Source organism: Trichechus manatus, unplaced genomic scaffold (assembly GCF_000243295.1).
Source record: "Trichechus manatus latirostris isolate Lorelei unplaced genomic scaffold, TriManLat1.0 scaffold00008, whole genome shotgun sequence".
NCBI classification, from domain to species: Eukaryota; Metazoa; Chordata; class Mammalia; order Sirenia; family Trichechidae; genus Trichechus; species Trichechus manatus.
The window spans coordinates 14,589,939-14,608,954 of record NW_004443944.1 but is presented as its reverse complement, the minus strand read 5'-3'; the positions used below and the strand labels follow the sequence as shown (position 1 = coordinate 14,608,954).

The 19,016-nt window shown below is 44.7% G+C and overlaps 1 protein-coding gene across 1 annotated transcript in view; it reads left to right on the top strand.

The window, feature by feature from the left end:
• SLC9A8 (solute carrier family 9 member A8) overlaps positions 1-19,016 on the top strand; it is a 70,823-nt gene that overhangs the window by 31,391 nt on the left and 20,416 nt on the right. The window contains exons 6-10 of the mRNA XM_004370255.2: positions 2,454-2,555; positions 3,634-3,668; positions 9,177-9,320; positions 15,101-15,239; positions 16,742-16,847. Of these exons, the coding sequence (XP_004370312.1) occupies positions 2,454-2,555; positions 3,634-3,668; positions 9,177-9,320; positions 15,101-15,239; positions 16,742-16,847 (526 nt within the window). The remainder of the gene's footprint in view (positions 1-2,453; positions 2,556-3,633; positions 3,669-9,176; positions 9,321-15,100; positions 15,240-16,741; positions 16,848-19,016) is intronic.

Genomic DNA, 19,016 nt, shown 5'->3' with positions numbered 1-19,016 from the left:
CACAAGTCTTAAAAGAACTAAGCAGAAGATTATGAAAATGTTTCAAAACAGTGCTTAGGAAGTTGATTTGATTTTGACCTAAAAACATGACATTTTGACTATTAGAACATGTAAAGTTTTTATAGTCTATTTTTTCTGAAGAGAGTGGAGATAAAATTTGAAGAAAACAATAGTTTCTTAGAAAAACATTTCTTTGAAGATGGCCTTCCAGCAGAAAATGTAAAAATGTATATGAAAGGGACTAATGTCAGTCTGAGAAATGCCAGTTCAGAGGCTTTTGTCTACTTCCTACCCTTCCCCAAAGAAGACAGGAAGTTGACTTGGAATGTTTCATCTATTTTAATATTGCTGTATTTGCTAATGTATATTTGCTCATGGAATACAAACTTCAGTAAGATTGGCATCAATTGATGCCCATTGACTAGGCAGCTACTGGTTCTTTAAGTTATAAATGTCGTATAAAGAATAAGATGCTAACTATGCCAGAGAGAAGCAGATAGATTTGCTTTATGTAGCAGTTGCTTTATGTAACTGTAGTAACTTGAATTTGTATAAATTTTCAGTATCTAAATTAATATTAACCAGCTACATGAATTATATCAAAATTAGATCCCTGTAAATAGACCAAAAGAGGAGCCCCGGAGGCGCAGCAGTTAAGCACTCGGTGGCTGCTAACCAAAAGGTCGGCGGTTTGAACCCACCAGCTGCTCCGAGGGAGAAAGATGTGGCAGTCTTCTTCCGTAAAGAGCAGAGCCTTGGAAACCTCATGGGGCAGTTCTGCTGTGTCCTATAGGATGGCAATGAGTCGGGATCAACTCGACGGCCGTGGAACAATAGACCAAGACTGATTAATTCTGCCTATTTTTAAATTACGAAGTAAAGCCTCTATGTTCAAAGGAATTAAAATAGTAGATGAAAGCCATTTATTTAGAAAAAACAAATCATTGTTTTCCTTGACTTATTTCAATGTTCCTTGTATGCTAAAGATTGATATGCCAGACGAAAGAGTTGAACATCACATTAGGGCAGCCAAATCAAAATTGTAAAGTATGAAGCAAAGAAACTTCCTAATAGGCTTATGGGGCCATCAGTGTTGAACTGAGGACCCTTTTGAAGTGAGCTTTAAAATATCAACTCCTGGTGTCAGTGACTTTCCAAGTAAAAGGCAGGATTCCATGTCCATACCCACAGCCAAGGATCATAAAGACTCCTTGGTGGCTGTTCCTACGTGGTGTCCCCAGGATTCTAATAAGCAGCTTAATTTCCTCCATTTTATGGAAATTTGAAAGATGTTTCCATGCTACTTGGACTGGATTACTTTCTGTTAAATGCTGTGAAGTATAGATGGAAACATACTTTAATCTGTCCTATTTGATGATGATACGAATGGAGTGAAATAAATTGTTGAAAAGACCTGGACAGCAAAAAGGAGTTTCTAGTAATAGACTTTTTATCTTGACCTTTTAACAGTGCATCTTTTTCTTAATTTAATGAAACATTCACTTGTGTGGATTTTGCACTGTGCTCAGAAATGAAACAGTTAATTCATCCAGTACATATTTATTGGACATCTTCCATCTGCCAGGCATTATGTCTGTGACCGTGTTGTGCAAAAGCAGGTGTGGTCACTGCCTGCTTTGAGCCTGCAGCCTACTGGGCAAGACAGACATCAGTTAGATAATTACATAAATAAATGTAAAATTCAGCCAGTACTACCAAGAGAGGTTCCTGGTGCATTAAAAGCACAGAATAGGATCTGACCTGGCTGAAGAATCAGGGAAGGCTTCCTTCAGGACGAATCAGAATCCTACAATGATTAAAGTTCACCAAGCACAGAGGGAAGAAGAGTGGTCCGAGTCGAGGGAGCAGCATGTACAAAGACCCTATGTCTAGAGGGAGCACCACCTGCTTGAGGAACAAAAAAACCACCAGTGTGAGCAGGGCCCAGAGAACAAAGGAGAGCATGGTGCCAGATGGGTTAGAGGCCTTCATAGGGGTCCAGCTACCCAGACTTTGGTTAGGATTTAGCCTTAGTGCAGTTCCAGTGGGAGGAGGGGAGGGGTCAGGGTGAAGGCAGCATAACCAGATTTGTCTTTTGCAAAGATCATTCTGGAAGTACTTGGAAAGTGGAATAAAAGGGTCCAGGAATGGTTGTGAGGAAATTTTAAAAAAAGCTACTGCAGTGGACCAGTGAGAGGTAATGGTGGCTTGGGCTAGGACGGTGGATGGCGATGGAGAGGAGCAGGGAGGGGTGAGTGACGTGGAGGTGGTAAAGGCACAGGCCTTGGCTCTGGATGACGTGGGGATGAGGGAGGACTCCCAGGTTTCCAGCTTGCCAGGTGCCCTTTGCTGAGAATCAGCACGTGAGGAGGGCAGCCAGGTGGGGGGCCGTGCCGTCACTGACTGAACCGGCTTTTCTAATGATTTCCTTTACTTTCCTCTCTTTCAAACAGGGTAACTTCTTTCAAAATATTGGTTCCATCACCCTGTTTGCTGTTTTTGGTACGGCAATTTCCGCTTTTGTAGTAGGTGGAGGAATTTATTTTCTGGGTCAGGTAAGAAAAACACATTTGAAAATCTTACATTGTTAGAGCTAGTACAGGGAGGCTGGGGTAAGGACCCCACCCCCACCAAGGGGCCTGAGTTTTCATTTTTGGGGTAAAATGCCCTCTTGGAAGGAAATCCATACTCCCATGAGGCACAGTTAAAGGCATGTTAAAGTTGTTTCTAAGTGTCCTGGAAGAACTTTGGTATCTAGAATTGAGTGAGTCTTTTCCATTAGCCAAAAGCATTTGATCTTAATTGCGCATCAGTACAATATTAAGTGTTGGAATACCTAAAAATAGAATGTGTATCATCAAGATCTTCAAATTATAGCATCACTTGTGTTGTCAGGTAGACCAAGTGATGGTTGGATGTTATTTTTTCATAAAAATTTACATTTTTTAAATCAAAGATGATTCCAAATCTGTTCACTCAATTCTGTAAATTATGTACTCTGGATTTCCAGCACTGCTAAGCCCCTTCCCAGGGCCATCAATTGGGTGTTTCGCTCTTTGGCGTTCGAATTAATTTGCACTAATTTCAACCAGACAAACCTAGGAATCTGTAGTTTTGCATTATGCATGGCGGTTCTTTTCCATCATTGTCAGTTATAGAAAGTTTGCCTGCCCCAGTTCTGTAATCTCACTTTGAGTTTCAGGCTTCTGGATAACGGGCGGGTTTCTCTTACCGTGTGTCAGACCTGTTGTTTCCCTTTGCTAGCTATAGACTAAAGCCCATTCCATCTGGTTTTTACCTTTATTGCTGCCTCGGTGGCTCCAAAAGAAATCTGTCTGTTACGCTGCCGCCTTCATTGCTCAGCTTCTAATATCAAATAGGAGTAAATTTTAGAGGAGAAAACTGTGGTTAATTGGGCTTAAACAGTGTAGCATTCTTTGCCCTACTTTTGTGTGGTGACGGAATGCACGCTTAAACCAAGCCTTGGGAGTTCTTTATTTTTCAAATAGTTTGGGGACTGAAGATTACCGTCCTTATTAGTTTGTAATACAGCATTAATGGGCATTTTAATCTTCTTGGCTGTTCTCCAGGGAGTTTTTTTCTGTCTGTGTGTTTGTGTGCTTTATTTTACAGGCTGATGTAATCTCTAAACTCAACATGACAGACAGGTAAATCCTTCATGCTGTAACACCCGTGTGCCTGCTTCTCAGACTGGGGGCGGTTTTCTCTGCATTGCCTCCTGGGTGTAGTACTTCTCTATTCCACCTCTCTCTCTTTCTGTCTCTCTCTTTCTGTCTGTCTGTCTCTCTCTCTCTCTTTTTTAACTGATGATTTCTGTAGCAAATCTATTCTGAATTAATTCGTGTCTCTGAATTAAATCAAAATTATAGTGAGGAGTTTTGAAGATCCCTAGTGAAAACATTTCTGATTAAAATGATTCACTTAGTTTACACTTTGGAGGGAGTAACTCTGGTCAATCAGCTACCCTCCCCATACACACACATGCACTGCACCATTGTCTTACTACTAAGAATCATCTTCAACTAATTTCTAAATCTTTTCACTAGCCCTAAGGAAAAGTTGTCTTCCAGATAGATGTGGGATGGGCTGGAGGAGGTGTGAAGTGGAAATCTCTCTGGAATTCCCACCAAGCGGCAGGGAGGAGGGGATAGGCAGGGCCAAGGGCTCTATTGTGGACGTCCCCCTCAGTCTGAAGCTACTCCAGTGAGCAATTAAAGCTGCTGTCTAGGAGCCCTGTCCAGGAATTTCCATAATGGCATAGCAAGAAGCAGCCTAGGCAGCTGTCTCTCAGAAGGTACCAGACTGAGTGCTGAGAAAGTGCACCGGCAGAGCACAGCCTGCTCTCCTGTCTCTGAGAGGCCCATTGAGCGTGCAGCCTTGCTTTGTGCTTCTGCGCCACCATCGGCGCATGATTGTGTCTTGTGATGGGGCCGGGGAGCTGGGATGTGAGGCCAAGGGCTCAGCCCCAGGGCCTTCCCATCGCGAAGGCCAGAGCTTTCAGTCTCCAGCAACAACTTGGGAACTAGAAGCTTGGACCCCTTTTCATAGGAAATGGGCCTCTGATAACATCCAGCCCAATCCCATTTCCATTTTCCCAGGGACATAAATTTTGGAGCTTTTGTTGTAGGGTAGTTTTGATATATGAATAAATGGTGAAAGTCACATTCCTGTTGTATAGGAGCTTGAAGTAAAGCAGAAGATGCCCTGCATTTTTGTAGGTATTCTGCAGTGAAGAGAAAGGCCGTTAACCCTGTGTGTGATAGGAAGGTGTCCCAGCATCCAAGCCTTCAGCTGGTTTTGGGGGCAACTGGTTGGAGACACAGAAAATGCTTGATATGTTTTTGTGAAGCTGAATTGAACTGATGGCTGGATGTTCAGGGCTAGAGGAGTCAAGGAGTTGCCTCAGACAAGCAGAGTAAGAGCCAGGGAGAGTTTCTCTGTCCGTGGGCGGGCACCTCCTTTCTTGATAGAAAGTGACACTTCCACGGACTGACGAGGACTGCACTGGGGAACATCAACCAGGGGTCACAAACCCACCCAGCTGCAGGCCTGGCAGAGCCCTGGGCAGAGGGAAGCTGGCCAGGTGTGAGTCTAGAGGTGGGGACAGTGGCGAACGGGAGAGTACACTCTCTCAGCTCTAGCTAAGAATTACCATGTGGGAATGGGGGTCCAAAATTACTAGAGATGGAAAAAATAATAATAAGAGAAACCGGGTTTCCAGATTTTCATAGGGAATTTTCCAGTTTGTAATTATCAACAACTTGCTCGATTTTTCAAGAATACCACACAGGCCAGGCATGAGACCCACAGATGTCCAATTACAACCTCGGCACTATAGAAAAGATGAAAATGACTTTGTTGTACAGAAGATTTTGTTTGAGTGGTGTTTATGCTGGAGACGTATTTCCTTGTCAGTGCTAGAGACGCTGAATTATTTCACTACTGCCCAGTCTGCTTCCTTTTCATTTTGTTGGCATTGCTGCCTTTTGAGATGATGAAGAAGGAAAACCCATTTTAAAGTTGAACTTCTAGCTTCTGGCCTTTTAAAGACTGGGTCAGGAAGGTATGAAATGGAGCAACTGAAGGAGGGGTGAATGACCCCTGGATTCAGACCTCTTGACAATTCAGGCCGTTTATACTTCAAGCTTTTCTGTATTCATGTACTTTGCCCTCATTTGGATTTTCAGCCAAAGCTAAATGTGTTAGAAGACTTATGCAGAACATTTTCCCTCCCTGTTTTAAATTTATTATTGTGGTAAAAAAATATATATAAGAAAACATCTGCCATTTCAACATTTTCTCAACTTTTATTGTGAATATTTTCAAACGCATAGAAAAGGTGGAGGACTGCACAGTGAACACCCATACACCCACCGCCTCAGTTCTTCAATTACCACTTTACTGTATTTGCTTCAATGCATGTCTTTCTATGTGTCCATCTCTCTCTCTCCACTCATCAGTCCATCTTATTTCCTGCTCAGAATTCCTTTTCAGGAGGCCACAGGGACTGTGCCGAAGTACATCAGCCAGGCCTCTGTCAGTGCACCTGAAACCCAAACTAGTTTCAGCAAAAGAAGGAGTTCGTTAGCTTCTAGAACCAAAGAGTCACCAGAATGATGGCTTTGGCATGACTGCCTCCAGGGGGCCCATGATGTCAGAATCTCTCCTCTCTCTGTGTCTCAGCTCAGCACTCCTCTGACAGACTCCATCCTCAGGCACTCTCATCCCATGTGGCAGCACATGTGGCTCTCCCAGCTCCAGGCTTACATCAGGGCCCCTGCCCAAAGAGCAAATGTGTTTCCTGATGACCCAGTCAGATGCCTGGCTGTGGCCTGTGTTGGCCATGCTTGAGTCCTATGCCTACTCCTACAGCCCCATATGACTGCTTGGACACAGTGGGGTGGGTGTGGTTCCCCAGAGGAAAAGTGGGGGTGCTGTTATAGAATGAGGGGCCTGGATGCTGAGCAGGGAGTGGATGTCCACTCCATGGACTCTGCTGGAAATGAGAGGCCAGCTAAGCTGTGCACGGTCAGCACCAGCACACACCCACCGGAGGTATCCAGCTCCCCTCTCGGTCACCTCTCCTAGCCCTTCAGGGTATGCTTTTTAGATGTCCTTTTTCCTTCGAGGCCCCTTGTGAGGTTGTCGTGGGTGATGAGAGTGGGAGTGAGAGAAGAGGAGGTTCTAGAAGAGTGTCTGGGTAGTAGTACAAGGACCCCAAGGCCAGCTGCTAACAAAGCAGAGCCTCCTGGGCTGGCAGTCTTTTGGTGGCCTTACCTTTCCTCCCCTCCCTGCCCTTCCTCCCTCCTTCCCTCTGTCTCCCTTCCTTCCTCCCACAAATAGCTCTGGCCATGCCCAGTACAGATCCTGGAAAGACAACCACAACTAAAACACACTGTCCACCCCCTTAGAGCTTACTGTGAAGGAGAGAGGCTGGCAAAGGCACAGCTCACAGTGTCCTCTGTGAGGACAGGGGAAGTCTGGAAGTGAGATCGGGGTTGAGACCATATTTTGGGGTCTGGACCTCAGCTTGGGATCCAGAAGCACCCCTTAAGGTGGTCAGGCTCCCCAGGATGAATTCACATGACTCAGACTCACGGAGAGCTGCCCTGTGACTGCAATGCCAAGTTACTGATGGACATAGAGAACTGAACAGGCGACGCAGCTGAGCACTTCCTCCCGGTGCGCCTCTCCCTGAGCCGGAGCCAGACCATCATGAAGGCTGCTCAGTGAGGCTCCAGGCTCACATCACCCTCACATCAGCCATCCCAGACAGCACACTCTGTTCCCAGGCCTGGTGAGGGCGGAAAACAGACTGCAGATGGTCTCCACAGGGCTGTCCCCTTGGGGCTCCACATTTTTTATTGTGTTGCTGAATGGGGCAGACCTAACGTGCTGCTGAGCTAGAAAGAAAGCAGTATCAGAATTAGCAGTTTAAGGCCACCAAAACACTACGGGGAGAAACGAGGACCAGGCTGAATCACTCAGCCAGCCTCCTCACGCAGTCCACAAGGCCCGCAGCCCACAGGGCCCACAGGGTGATCTGGCCCGCCTCCCTCACCAGCCTCTGACATGGCTTGCTGCTCGCCCTCGCCCTCACTGCCCTGCTGCCATACTGGCCTTTTGATTCTCAGGTAACCAAGCTTACACCTACCTGACAGGTAACACTGCTGTTACCTCTGCCCCCAAATCCTGACCTGGCTGCCTGCTTCTTGTCATAGAGGTCCTTACTCAAATAAATGTCATCTCTTCAGAGCAGCCTTTCCTGACCACCCAATCTAAGCGCCTCCCATCTCCCTCTCCCCCTTCCAGGTCACTCTTTTCTCATGTCACCCAGATTTATTTCCTGTGTAACACTTGTCATTTTCTAAAATTCTCTTCTTCTCTGGATATTGCCATGGCCAGTGTAGGGGTTCGGAGTACCAACCCTGAGCCAGATAGCCTGGGTTTGAATTCTGGGTCTGCCACTTGTTAGCTGTCTGACCACGCACAAGTCAGTTCACCTCATCGTCCCTCAGTTGCCCTCTATGTAATAGGGGCAGTGATACTACTCACTCATGTGGTTACTGTGTGAATTATTCAGTTACTATATGTAAAGTGTGGGAGCCCTGGTGGCGCAATGGTTAAGCGCTTGGCTGTAACCAAAAGGTCAGAGGTTGAAACCCACCAGCCGTTCCACAGGAGAAAAGATCTGGCAATCTACTGTAGAAGTTATAGCCTTGGAAATCTTATTGGGCAGTTCTGCTGGTATCCTATATGGTGGCTATGAGTCAGAATCCACTCAACGGCAACTGGTTTTATATGTAAAATACTTAGAACAGTGCCTGGGACAAGGTAAGTGCCATATAAATGTTTGCTATAATTATTAGCCTCAGTTCCTGAAGTGTATTAGGCAATTAATAAATGTTTGTTGGAGGTAATTAGATCTTTATGGGTACTGACAGTGAGATCCACTGACCTGGTTTGGAGGCAGTGTCAGTGTTGGCATTGGCCGGCCAAGCCGCCCATCCCCTGAAGCATGCTGGAGTTGTTGCTGGCTTTTGGCACTTAGTTAAATGTTACACATCCAAGTGGTGACTGTGGTCGGTCACAGATGACATTTTGATGGCCTGGTGGCATGAGACAAAGCAGAAGTCAGACCCAGGAATTCATGAGCCTTTTGGAGGGAGGCACCCAAGGAGGGCCCTGAGCCATCATGGTTCCATCTACTTTGACCAAGGGGGTTGGGAAGTTGTAATGTATTTAAGCAAAAGTCTTCCACCCATCACTGGTCAAAATCAAGTCTCATTATTTGCAGTGGAAATCCAAACTCACTCCCTCTTTTTTAAATCGTGGTAAACATACATGTAACAAAACATTTGCCATTTCAACAATCTTCACATGTATGGTTTAGTGACATTGATTATGTTCATCATGTTCAACTATCACCCTTACCGGTTCTCAGATTTTCCATTACAAACAACTCCTTTGTGAGTGGACTTTTCACAGCTCCACCCACAATGTTAGTTGGCAGATACTGTAAAAGGAAAAACACACATTCTTCTCTAGTTACTTCACCTGTGTTATAGCAAACACAGTCTTTGACCTTAATGTTTCAATAGTTAGACCAAGTGATGAGCATTACAGAATTTCCCCTTCCTTTTCTCTTCCTACAGTTTTGCATTTGGCTCCCTAATATCTGCTGTGGACCCAGTAGCTACTATTGCCATTTTCAATGCCCTTCATGTGGACCCAGTGCTCAACATGCTCGTTTTTGGGGAAAGTATTCTCAATGACGCAGTCTCCATTGTCCTGACCAAGTGAGTGTGGGGGCATGGGAGAAAAAACTGGCTTCTTCAAGTGACAGAACTAAAGGTTCTCATGACAAAGGGTCACATGTTTTCAGGCAGCTACGTGTACAATTGCTTGTCCTCTGGGTGACTGGTTTACTATCGTCTTTCTGTGTCCTGTCCCGACAAGCCGTGACATGCCCAGGAATGCCATCAGGGTCCAGGGATGACTAGGAGAGCAGAGTCTGCCTCTTATAACCTACCTTTTACCAGTGGCTCCTGAGTCCACCTTCTCACTGGCATCACCTAGGATGCTTATTAAAGGTAACATTCCCAGGCCCCGCCCTCAGAGCTTCTGATTCCGTTGGTATGGGGTGAGTCTCAAGAACTCACGTTTTTATTGAGTTCCTCAGATGATGATGAAGCAGCCAGCTCAGGAATCAGAGTTTGGACACCATCGTTGTCCCCAGTGCAAATGGTTAATGTGCTCAGCTGCTAACTGAAAGGTTGGTGGTTCGAGTCCACCCAGAGGCACCTCGGAAGAAAGGTTTTGTGCTCTACTTCCAAAAAATCAATGATTGAAAACCCTACGGGGCACAATTCTGCCCTGACACACATGAGGTCACCATGAGTCAGAATCGACACAAAGGCAACTGGTAACTGGTTGCAGCCAAAAGCAACAGACAGAGGCCCTACTCTTCCGCCGACTGTAGTTCTTTGCCTTTGTTTTCACAACTGTAAAGTAAGGGTAGTGATACTAATAGGCATCCCACCTTAAGATGCTATTGTGTGCAAGCTACTTTGGAAGCTGCAAAGCTTCAGATGTTCATTGGTATTACAGCCCTAGTTGAGAGGTTCTGAGAAAGAAAGACGAATCATAAAATGTTAAGAAGTCGGTAGGAAAAGGGAGTGGGTTTCAGATCATCTCAGGTGTGTGTATGTGATACAGGGCTGTTCTCTTGAACTCTGCGTTTGTGGCACTCGTTCACGTGTGTGGGCAGGCAATCCTAACAGCTTTGCCAATAAAGAAGGCAGTGACAGTCGAAGCAGTTGGAGAAAAGAGCCCTGGCCGTTTATTAGAGATAAGCTAAGAATTTGGGGGGCCAGTCTGTGTTCTGTTAGAGAATATAGAGTTCCCGTTTATTTCAGTACTGATTTGTTATCTTTGTTGTGGAATTCCTTGCTAGCATAACCAGTCTGTGATAACTGGCATTTTCTTAAAAGCTTTGTTGTAGACGACATGCAGAATTCTTATGCTGAGAGACAGCGCTTTATAGTGGGAAGACCCCAGGTTTTAGAGTCAGGCTGACCTGCGTTCAAGTCCCAGTGCTGCCACTCACAACTGTGTGGCCCTGGGCCAGCTCCTTCACCTCTCTGAGCCGTAGGTTTCTCAACCGTAAAGTGAGGGTGGTGATGCCTCCGTCTAGGATTGGAGTTGAGGATGAAAAAGTTCACTATGATATTGTATGAAAAGCACCTGACGCAAGCCAACCCAAGATCCTTTCCTCTTCTGCGCCTGCCCTCCAGGTCCTGTTTCACTGTGTTTGCCCTGTGTCTCCCCTACCTTTGCAGCAAGAGCTTACCCAGTGTTGCTTCATTTCAAGAGGTGCTAAGCAGCTCAGCAGACCTGAAAACAAACAAACTAGGCCAGGATCACCTACAATGACAATTCCCAAAAAAGGATCTGTGGATCACATGCATACACAAACTATTTTTATTATCCTAAAAGTAGTACATATATTCTTCACATACTTCTAGAAAACATAAAAGCAAAAAAGAAAGAAAAATTACATGTGTTGTCACCACCCAGAGATAATCAGTTAGCAGTGTGGTATATGTATACATATATTTTATTTAAATGGATGTTTTATTTCAGTGGACTTATATTTCAGCCCTGGTGGTGCAATGGTTAAGTGCTTGGCTGCTAACCAAAAGGTTGGCGATGTGAACCCACGAGTGACTCCTTGGTAGAAAAGACTTCGCTATCTGCTCCTGTAAAGATTACAGTCTAGGAAACCCTATGAGGCGGTTCTGCTCTGTCACATGGGGTCACTATGAGTCAGAATTGAGAGCACACAACAACAGCAACATATTTCATGTACAGTATTTTAACATTTCTGTTGAACAGAGTTGATAAAATAATCTTCTGTGGCATCATTTTACTGATTACAGAGTATCCTTTTCCATGTATTTACTATAATTTATTTAATCAGTTCTCCTGTAATTGGCTTTTTCACATTTCTCTTGGCAGAAATTTCTGTAGCATCATTGGGAAATTATCATACATCATCCTATAAGACCTTTAAAAAATCTCATGGCAATGTTTTTTTGTATTTAAGATCTACTCTGAAAGCTGCTTAGCTTTCTGCTTTTTACTTGTATCTCGTATCCTGGCTCCACATATTGAACATTTGTGATAAAGAATTTTGCCCAACTTGGAGGTGACATCATGAATTATTTTTATACATTAAGAATGAAACTCAGCTGCTTTGTATCTGATTTATTTAAAGAAAAAAATCTGTCAGAGGTAGGACATTTTCTGAGTTTTTCCAGATCTCTTTGCCACAAAAGGCTAAAGATTGGGAGATATTTTCTTTTTAAAATGAAAAAACAAGGAGTCATTGCAAGTAGCCAGAGGTTCTTATTGGAAAAGTGCTTTTGAAGGCCAGGATCACCTATGATGCCAGGTCCCCAAAGTGGATCGTGGACCATATGCATACAGTTTCCAGCACCCCTGCCCTCACTCCCACCATCGCAACCCCTGCTGATGCCAGGCTGGTTTATCACTGACCCAAGACACTGCCTAGCCTCAGCTGACTCCTCGAAGGAAGCTGGCTAAAGGCCAGTTGTCTGCCATCCACATTTGGGGAGGGCCCTCTGTGCCAGACGCTACTCTGGAGGGGACCCTAAGACCAGGTGGACTTGAGGCACTCAGACCGAGGTAGGAGAAAGATGCTGATAGAGAAATGAACACTGAGTCTTGGGTGCGAGGGGGAGACACCCCTCTGAGGGATGAGGGAATCGAGGAAGGCTCCTCGACGAGCTGTCTCCTGAGCTGGGCTCTGAAGGGAGAAGGAGGGTGTGATACTCCTGACCCCACTCTTTTTTTTTTGGCCGTACAAGAAGGAGCCGTTGTCCACTTTCCTTGGTTATAAGGTAGAATCCATTTTGTTTTTAAGAGATATTCTTCATAAATAATCGTTTTCAAAGTGGTCTAACACTTTTTCTTTGCAGCAGAATATGTGAATAAATACCCCCCCTTTTTTTTTCAGTGTTTTCACCTTCATAAGTGCCAGAAAACTCAATGTCTTATTTCTTCATTAACTTACTAAATTATTTTTAGCTTAGGTTTGTTACTATGACAATTTATTTGTATAATAATCGCTGTAGTGAAAAACTTTTGTTCTCTTCAGCTACAGCTTAAGCTCACCAAACAAATCCCAAAGCAGCATTGTCTTATTCTTCAAGGTGTGAGGAACGTGACCTAAGACAAAAAAAGAAAAATTAACAGACCAGAAAAAGTCAGAATTCTGCCTTCACTTACCTTGAGTTCAGAGACCCGGCCCTGTCTCTGCTGCTAACCCTCTTGTGACCTTGCCTGTTTACTCGCTCTCTTGGGGCCTGGGCCTCTAAGGTGACCTTGGCCTTTAAAAGCATTTCTCCAGCAAGAACCCCTGCTGGCTTCCAGCACTCCTCAAGGTGGAATGTTAGCCTGTGTTCTGTTGGGAAAGAAAGGGCATGGGGAGATTGTGCAGTCAGGTGAGTTTGGAAAACTTTTGTTTAAACATAGTTGGCTTTCTTTTTTGCAGGCCTTCTCAGAACCTTTATTATATTATTTTGTGCTGTGAATCTCCACCAAGGGTTGCCATCGGCAGGGCTCCCCAAGGTTGACCTAGCTACCTTTTATCAGAGATTATCCTGTTTTAAAACTACTGATTCATAGAATGCTGATTAATGAAGCTGAATATCACTATTGACTCTGATTCACCAAAAATTTATTTGCGTGCTAGGCGCTACGTGAGGCCCTGGACATATTGCAGTGAATAAGATGGACAGCCTTGGTCCTCATGGAGTGATTCATGACAGTTTTCACATGCCGTGAATTTCAGGAGAAGTCAGGCACCATGAGAGCCTCTAAATGGGGCTGGCCTGTGTAAAGGGGTGAAGGCAGGTGTCCCTGAGGAAGTGACATTGACTCAGGGTTCTGAGGGATGAATGGGGGAGTTAGCTGGGGCCAGAGAAATGTGAAAGATGACCCAGAGGGAGTGCCAGTGCCAGTGTGGCCCTGCCCTGAAAGAGGAGAGGGGAAGAAGATAAGAGTGGAGAGGTATGGTGGGGAGGGGCACCAGGTCAGGCCCAGAAAACTGGGCTTCATCCTGAAAGCCACAGGAAGGCATCGATGGGTTTCAAACAGGCCGGTAACCTGTTGAGATAAGCCATGAAAACAGCTCATTCAGGCTGCTGAGTGGAGAATGAGTTGGTCATAGGAAGACTAACCTGTTGCCGTTGAATTGATTCCGACTCATAGTAACCCCATAGGACAGGGTAGAACTGCCCCATAGGGTTTCCAAGGCTGTAATCTTCACAGAAACAGACTGCCACATCTTTCTCCCGTGGAGAAGCTGGTGGGTTTGAACTGCTGACCTTTGGGTTAGCAGCTGAGTGCTTAACTACTACATTATCAGGACTCCTTATAGGAAGACTAAATGTGTGTATAGAGAAAGATCAGAGAGGCATTAGCCCTAGCACCAGAGAGGAGTAGCAGAGGGAGAGAAGTGGATGGATTTGATAGTCGGGGGAGGATATTTAATGAGAATAATCCTCAGTTTTACTGGTATGATGGTTTTCCCTTTGGGAATAAAACCAACAGTTGAATTTAATGGGTTCTGACATTTTTCTTTGTTCTGTTACAATGAAAGGAAAGTCCTTTCAATTCTTCTGCCTCCCAAACCCACCCTCTCAGCCCTGTACCTAAACCCACCCTCTCAGCCCTGTACCCAATGCCATTTCTTCTTTAGGTGGCTTCATACTAATCTGACTTTAGGCCGTAGCCTCAGTTTCAGGTTTTATCACATATTCCTGCACCGAAAACACTTCCCATGAGCTCCCCAGGGCCCTGAGGATGAGCTACCAGCTCCTCACCCTGGTTCATCAAAAGCCTCTTCCAGGCTCTACCTCTCGCTGCCTGCTTCTCTTGCTTTGTGTCTTGCCACTGTCATTCTCTCCACCTACCCACCTCCCCTCCACACAACACATATCCTGTTTCCTGTGTTTTATCTATACTAATGTATGTACTGGAATGTTTCCAGAATGTGCCACGTACTCCTGGGCTCCCTGCCTCCCTGCCTTTGCGCATACTCTTCCCTTTGCCTGGGTGCTTTCCCTCACTTCCTCACCTGGTTAACTCTTCTTTGTCCTAAATCTAAACCCAGCCCACAAGTCATCAAGAAGCTTCCGTGACGCCCGCCAGTTTGAGTTAGGTGCCCATCTGATGTTTTTACAGCCCTTTGCCCTCCTCACTGAGTGTCGTTAGTTCTTGCCTTGTTTTTCTCCCTTTGTGGACTGGGAGGAGCTCCTTGAAGGCAAGGACTCTGCTGTCATCTCTGAACCCCCAGAAATGAATGCAGCATCTGGAACAAAGTAGGTGAACAAATAAATGTTTGACTGACTGATTGAATGATGGGATGAATGAATGGATGAACAAATAAGTGAGGGAACAAACAAGAAATAAGTTTTGAGTTCTAAGTTAATTTCTAAATAACTTTGTCTATAACATTATAACTTCTTTCTGCTTTTCTTTCAATTCCTAGCACAGCTGAAGGCTTGACAAGAAAAAATATGTCAGATGTCAGTGGGTGGCGAACGTTTTTACAAGCCCTTGGCTACTTCCTCAAAATGTTCTTTGGCTCAGCAGCTCTCGGCACTCTCACTGGCTTAATTTCTGCATTAATATCCTTTTAACGTGCTGAACGCGTGAGCGCGTGCATGGCGGGGTAGATTACTCTTGATTTCATCCATCTATAGCCGTTTTCCCCTGTTATTTAAGGGACCTAACTTTAGTCTAAGGTTTTGTTTGAAGAGGATTCTCATGCTTAGTTTTGGTTTGGGAGACACTTTAAACTCAAGGATTTTTTAATTTAACATGAAGTTTAGGGTGTCAGATTTTCAAGCTTAAAACATGTACATTGTTGGGTATCAGATAGGATTTTGGGGGGCTTCTCAGTTCCCAAGCCTGAGAACCACATTCAGGTGATTTTCATTTCCCGCCATCTCACTTTTCACCTTCAGAAAATGGGACAGGTAATTTTCTTTGAAAATGTCAAATTGAGAAAATCTTTATTACACTGAAAGTGTTTATCTGGAAGGACTGGAGAAGAAACTTTTAAAAATTGAGCTCCACCTAACTTATTTGCCCAACTGTGTTGCTAACATTCCAGAAACTTTCCCAGCCAAAGAAGGAAAGAGGCTTGCTAAGGCCAGCAGGACCTTGGTGGCTGCAGAAAACTCATCATGTTTAAAATAGGAACAGGCACCTGCCCATTTCTGTGCACGTCTCAGCCTCCATCTTCGGGCGGTGGCCACCTGGGCCTCCTCTGCAAGCAGTTTGTTGTGCAGATGGCCAGAAGAGGCGCTCTGCCTTGTTACAGGCATATTTGTCTGCCATCCTGTTCAGTTTTCCCATCAACTCCCTTGTCCAGAAGCCTAAAAGCTCTATTCAGCTGGCTGACAGCCTGTCTTATTGTACCAATAAACAGAATGGAAAAGAAGAGAAAACTTGTCCCAGTTCAGTATTTTCCTCCATATTTACCTTTTACTGAAGGGGAAAATAAAAAGTTATCTATTGTAATGAAGCTAAGTCGATGGGCTCTGAGCTCCAGCATGGGCTCATGAGCTGTATTTGAATGTATAGAAGACATTCCCCTTCCACAGGGGCATGAGTTTAGCAATCTCCAGGAATAGGAAAGAAGGTCGTTCAATGGAGCATTGAACCCCAGAGCTCTGGAAACAAGATGGGTACCCCTTAGTGACCTCATTCTGATGTCCTTGGAGGAAGTGAAAGTTATGTGGCCTTGGAAGGCACCTGGCAGCAGGGGCTGTCCACAGCCCTCGGGACACTCCCAGCTCCAGGTCAGCATTTTTAAATGAGTAGATTTGCATCTGCCTGCACCATTTCCTCTCAGGAGTTTACATTTCTTAGTGTGTGGCAGAGTCCCTTTCTTATGGCATCAGTCTCCTACAGAGAAAAAATTCTGTAATCACAAATTTTCAGCTGTAACCTTGGGGCTCTAAACCCTTCCGTACAACAATTTAAAAAAAGGAAAAAAAAAAAAATAATAAAACCTTCTATACCCACTGTTTACTTTCTAGACCTGAAGGCAGCAGGTTTGTGACTTCCTTAGATCTCTTATCAACTGTCCCAGGAGCCTCTTTCCTTGACAACTGTCATGTACGTCTTAAAGCACATTGACTTGAGGAAAACGCCTTCCTTGGAGTTTGGCATGATGATCATTTTTGCATATCTTCCTTACGGGCTTGCAGAAGGAATCTCCCTCTCGGGTAAGTGACAGCATTGATGTGCTGTGTTGGTGGCCTGTTGTCCTACCTGGCAAAAGAGGTTGTATTTGTCTGGCCACTTTCCAACACAGGAGACAGACACACAACCCAGAATAGCTTAAGCAATAACCAGCCTTCATTGGCCCTCTAAGGAAACATCTGGATTTAGGCCTGGTTGGATCCAGGCAGTCAGACAGTGTTGTCACGGTCACAGGTTTTTCTCTTTACCCACATTCTCTCATTTATCACCTATCAGTCTTATGAGGGAGGTACTGTAAAGGTCCTTATTTTATTAATAAAGAGAGCGAGGTTCAGAGAGATTAAATAAATTGTCCAAGGTCATAGCTGGAAGTGGTGAAACTGGGATTCAAACTAGTTGTCTTTGTCTCCAGAACTGATGCTTGTCCACCCCGTCCTCTTAATACTGCATCCCTCCGTAAGAGATAATCATAAATCCACGGGCTGAGTGCCATGCAGAAGGACAAGCAGAACGTGGCCATGGTATCATGTTATTACAGTAACTGCCTGTAAAGTTTTTTAGTGCTCCCACCACCCCCATGGGGTAGGTATAGAGAGGCTAAGACATTAGCCCAAGGCTGCACAGCTGTAATGGGGCGGCGGGAGGAGTGGCTACTTTCGGAGTAATGGTTCTTGGATACCCCCATCCCTCTAATCAGTCAGCAGCCCTTGTGTGCAAGGTTTGGCTTAGTTGGTCTTCTGTCTTCCTGCCCACAAGTGACAGTCTCTGCAGCTGGTTAAATTGTAAGGACATTGACCTGGAAATACAGGGTGTCTGCAGCGTGTACTCTTCTTTCTTCTCTGAGGGAGGGGAGCAGCTGAGCAGGGAGCTGGCCTTCAGGCGTCTGACCCCATCCTTGAGTGAAGGCCCTGCAGAGGCTTGTTCTGGGCAAGAGACTACATTGGAAGTGATATTTTGATCTCTGCTACAGGTTCTTTTTGTTATTATTGTTATCCCTGTCTCTCTCTTTTTTTTCCCATTGTGCGTTAGGTGAAAGTTTACAGAGCAAATTAGTTTCCCACTAAACAATTAATATACAAATTGTTTAGCGACATTGGTTGTTGACCCCACGACGTGTCAACAGTCTCTTCTTGACCTTGGTTTCTCTATTTCCATTCGTCTGGTTTTCCTGTCCCTTTCTGCCTTCTTGTCTTTGCTTTTGGTCTGTGTGCCTGTTTAGTCTCATATACATGGTTGAACTACACGTGTTATTGTTTGTTTTATAGGCTTGTCTAATCTTTGGCTGAAGGGTGAACTTCAGGAGTGACTTAAGTATTGAGTTAAAAGGGTGTCCCGGGGGCCATTCTCCTGGGGTTTCTCCAGTCTCTGTCTGACCCGTAAGTCTGGTTTTTCCTTGTGTTACAGATTCTTTTACATTAACTTTGTTGAGGTATAGTTCACCTACAATAAATGCACTCATTCTAAGTGTACAGTTCCATGAGTTTTGACAAATGTATACAGTCATGTGACCACCACCACAGTCAAGATTTAAAACATTTCCATCCCCCAGACAGTTCCTTTGTGCCTTTCTGCAATCAGTGCCCCCTACCCTGGGTCCTGACACCCACTGATCTGTTTGCATTTTCCAGAATGCTGTATAAATGAAAGCATGTACTGTGTAGCCTTTTGTGTCTCATTTCTTTCACTTATCATAATGTTTTTGAGACCTATCCATGTTGTTGCATGTATCAGTAGTTTAGACATTCTTACAGTATCACAATATGTTTATCCATTCACCATTTGAAGGACATTTGGGTTATTTCCAGATTTCGGCTATGAACATTTGTGCATACATTTTCAGTTACCTCGGGTGAGTACCTAGGAGTGAGGTGGCTGGGTCTTATGCTACGTAGAAGGAACTGCCAAGTGTTTTCCAAAGTGACTGTGCCATTTTGCGTTCCCACCGGAACGTATGAGAGATTTCTAGTTGTTTCACGTCCTCGCCAACACTTTAATGTTTTTTTAAGCTGTGCTTTGGTGCAGTTCTCTTTAAAGTCTGTTTGTGGTTTGTTGAGCTTCTTAGGTTGATAGTTTATGTGGGTTTGTAGTTTTTTCATCAGATTTTGTAAATTTTTACCCATTTATTTAAACTTTTTTTTTTTTTTGGTTCCCTTTCTCTTCTCTCCTGTTGGGACTCCAGTTACTCCAATTAT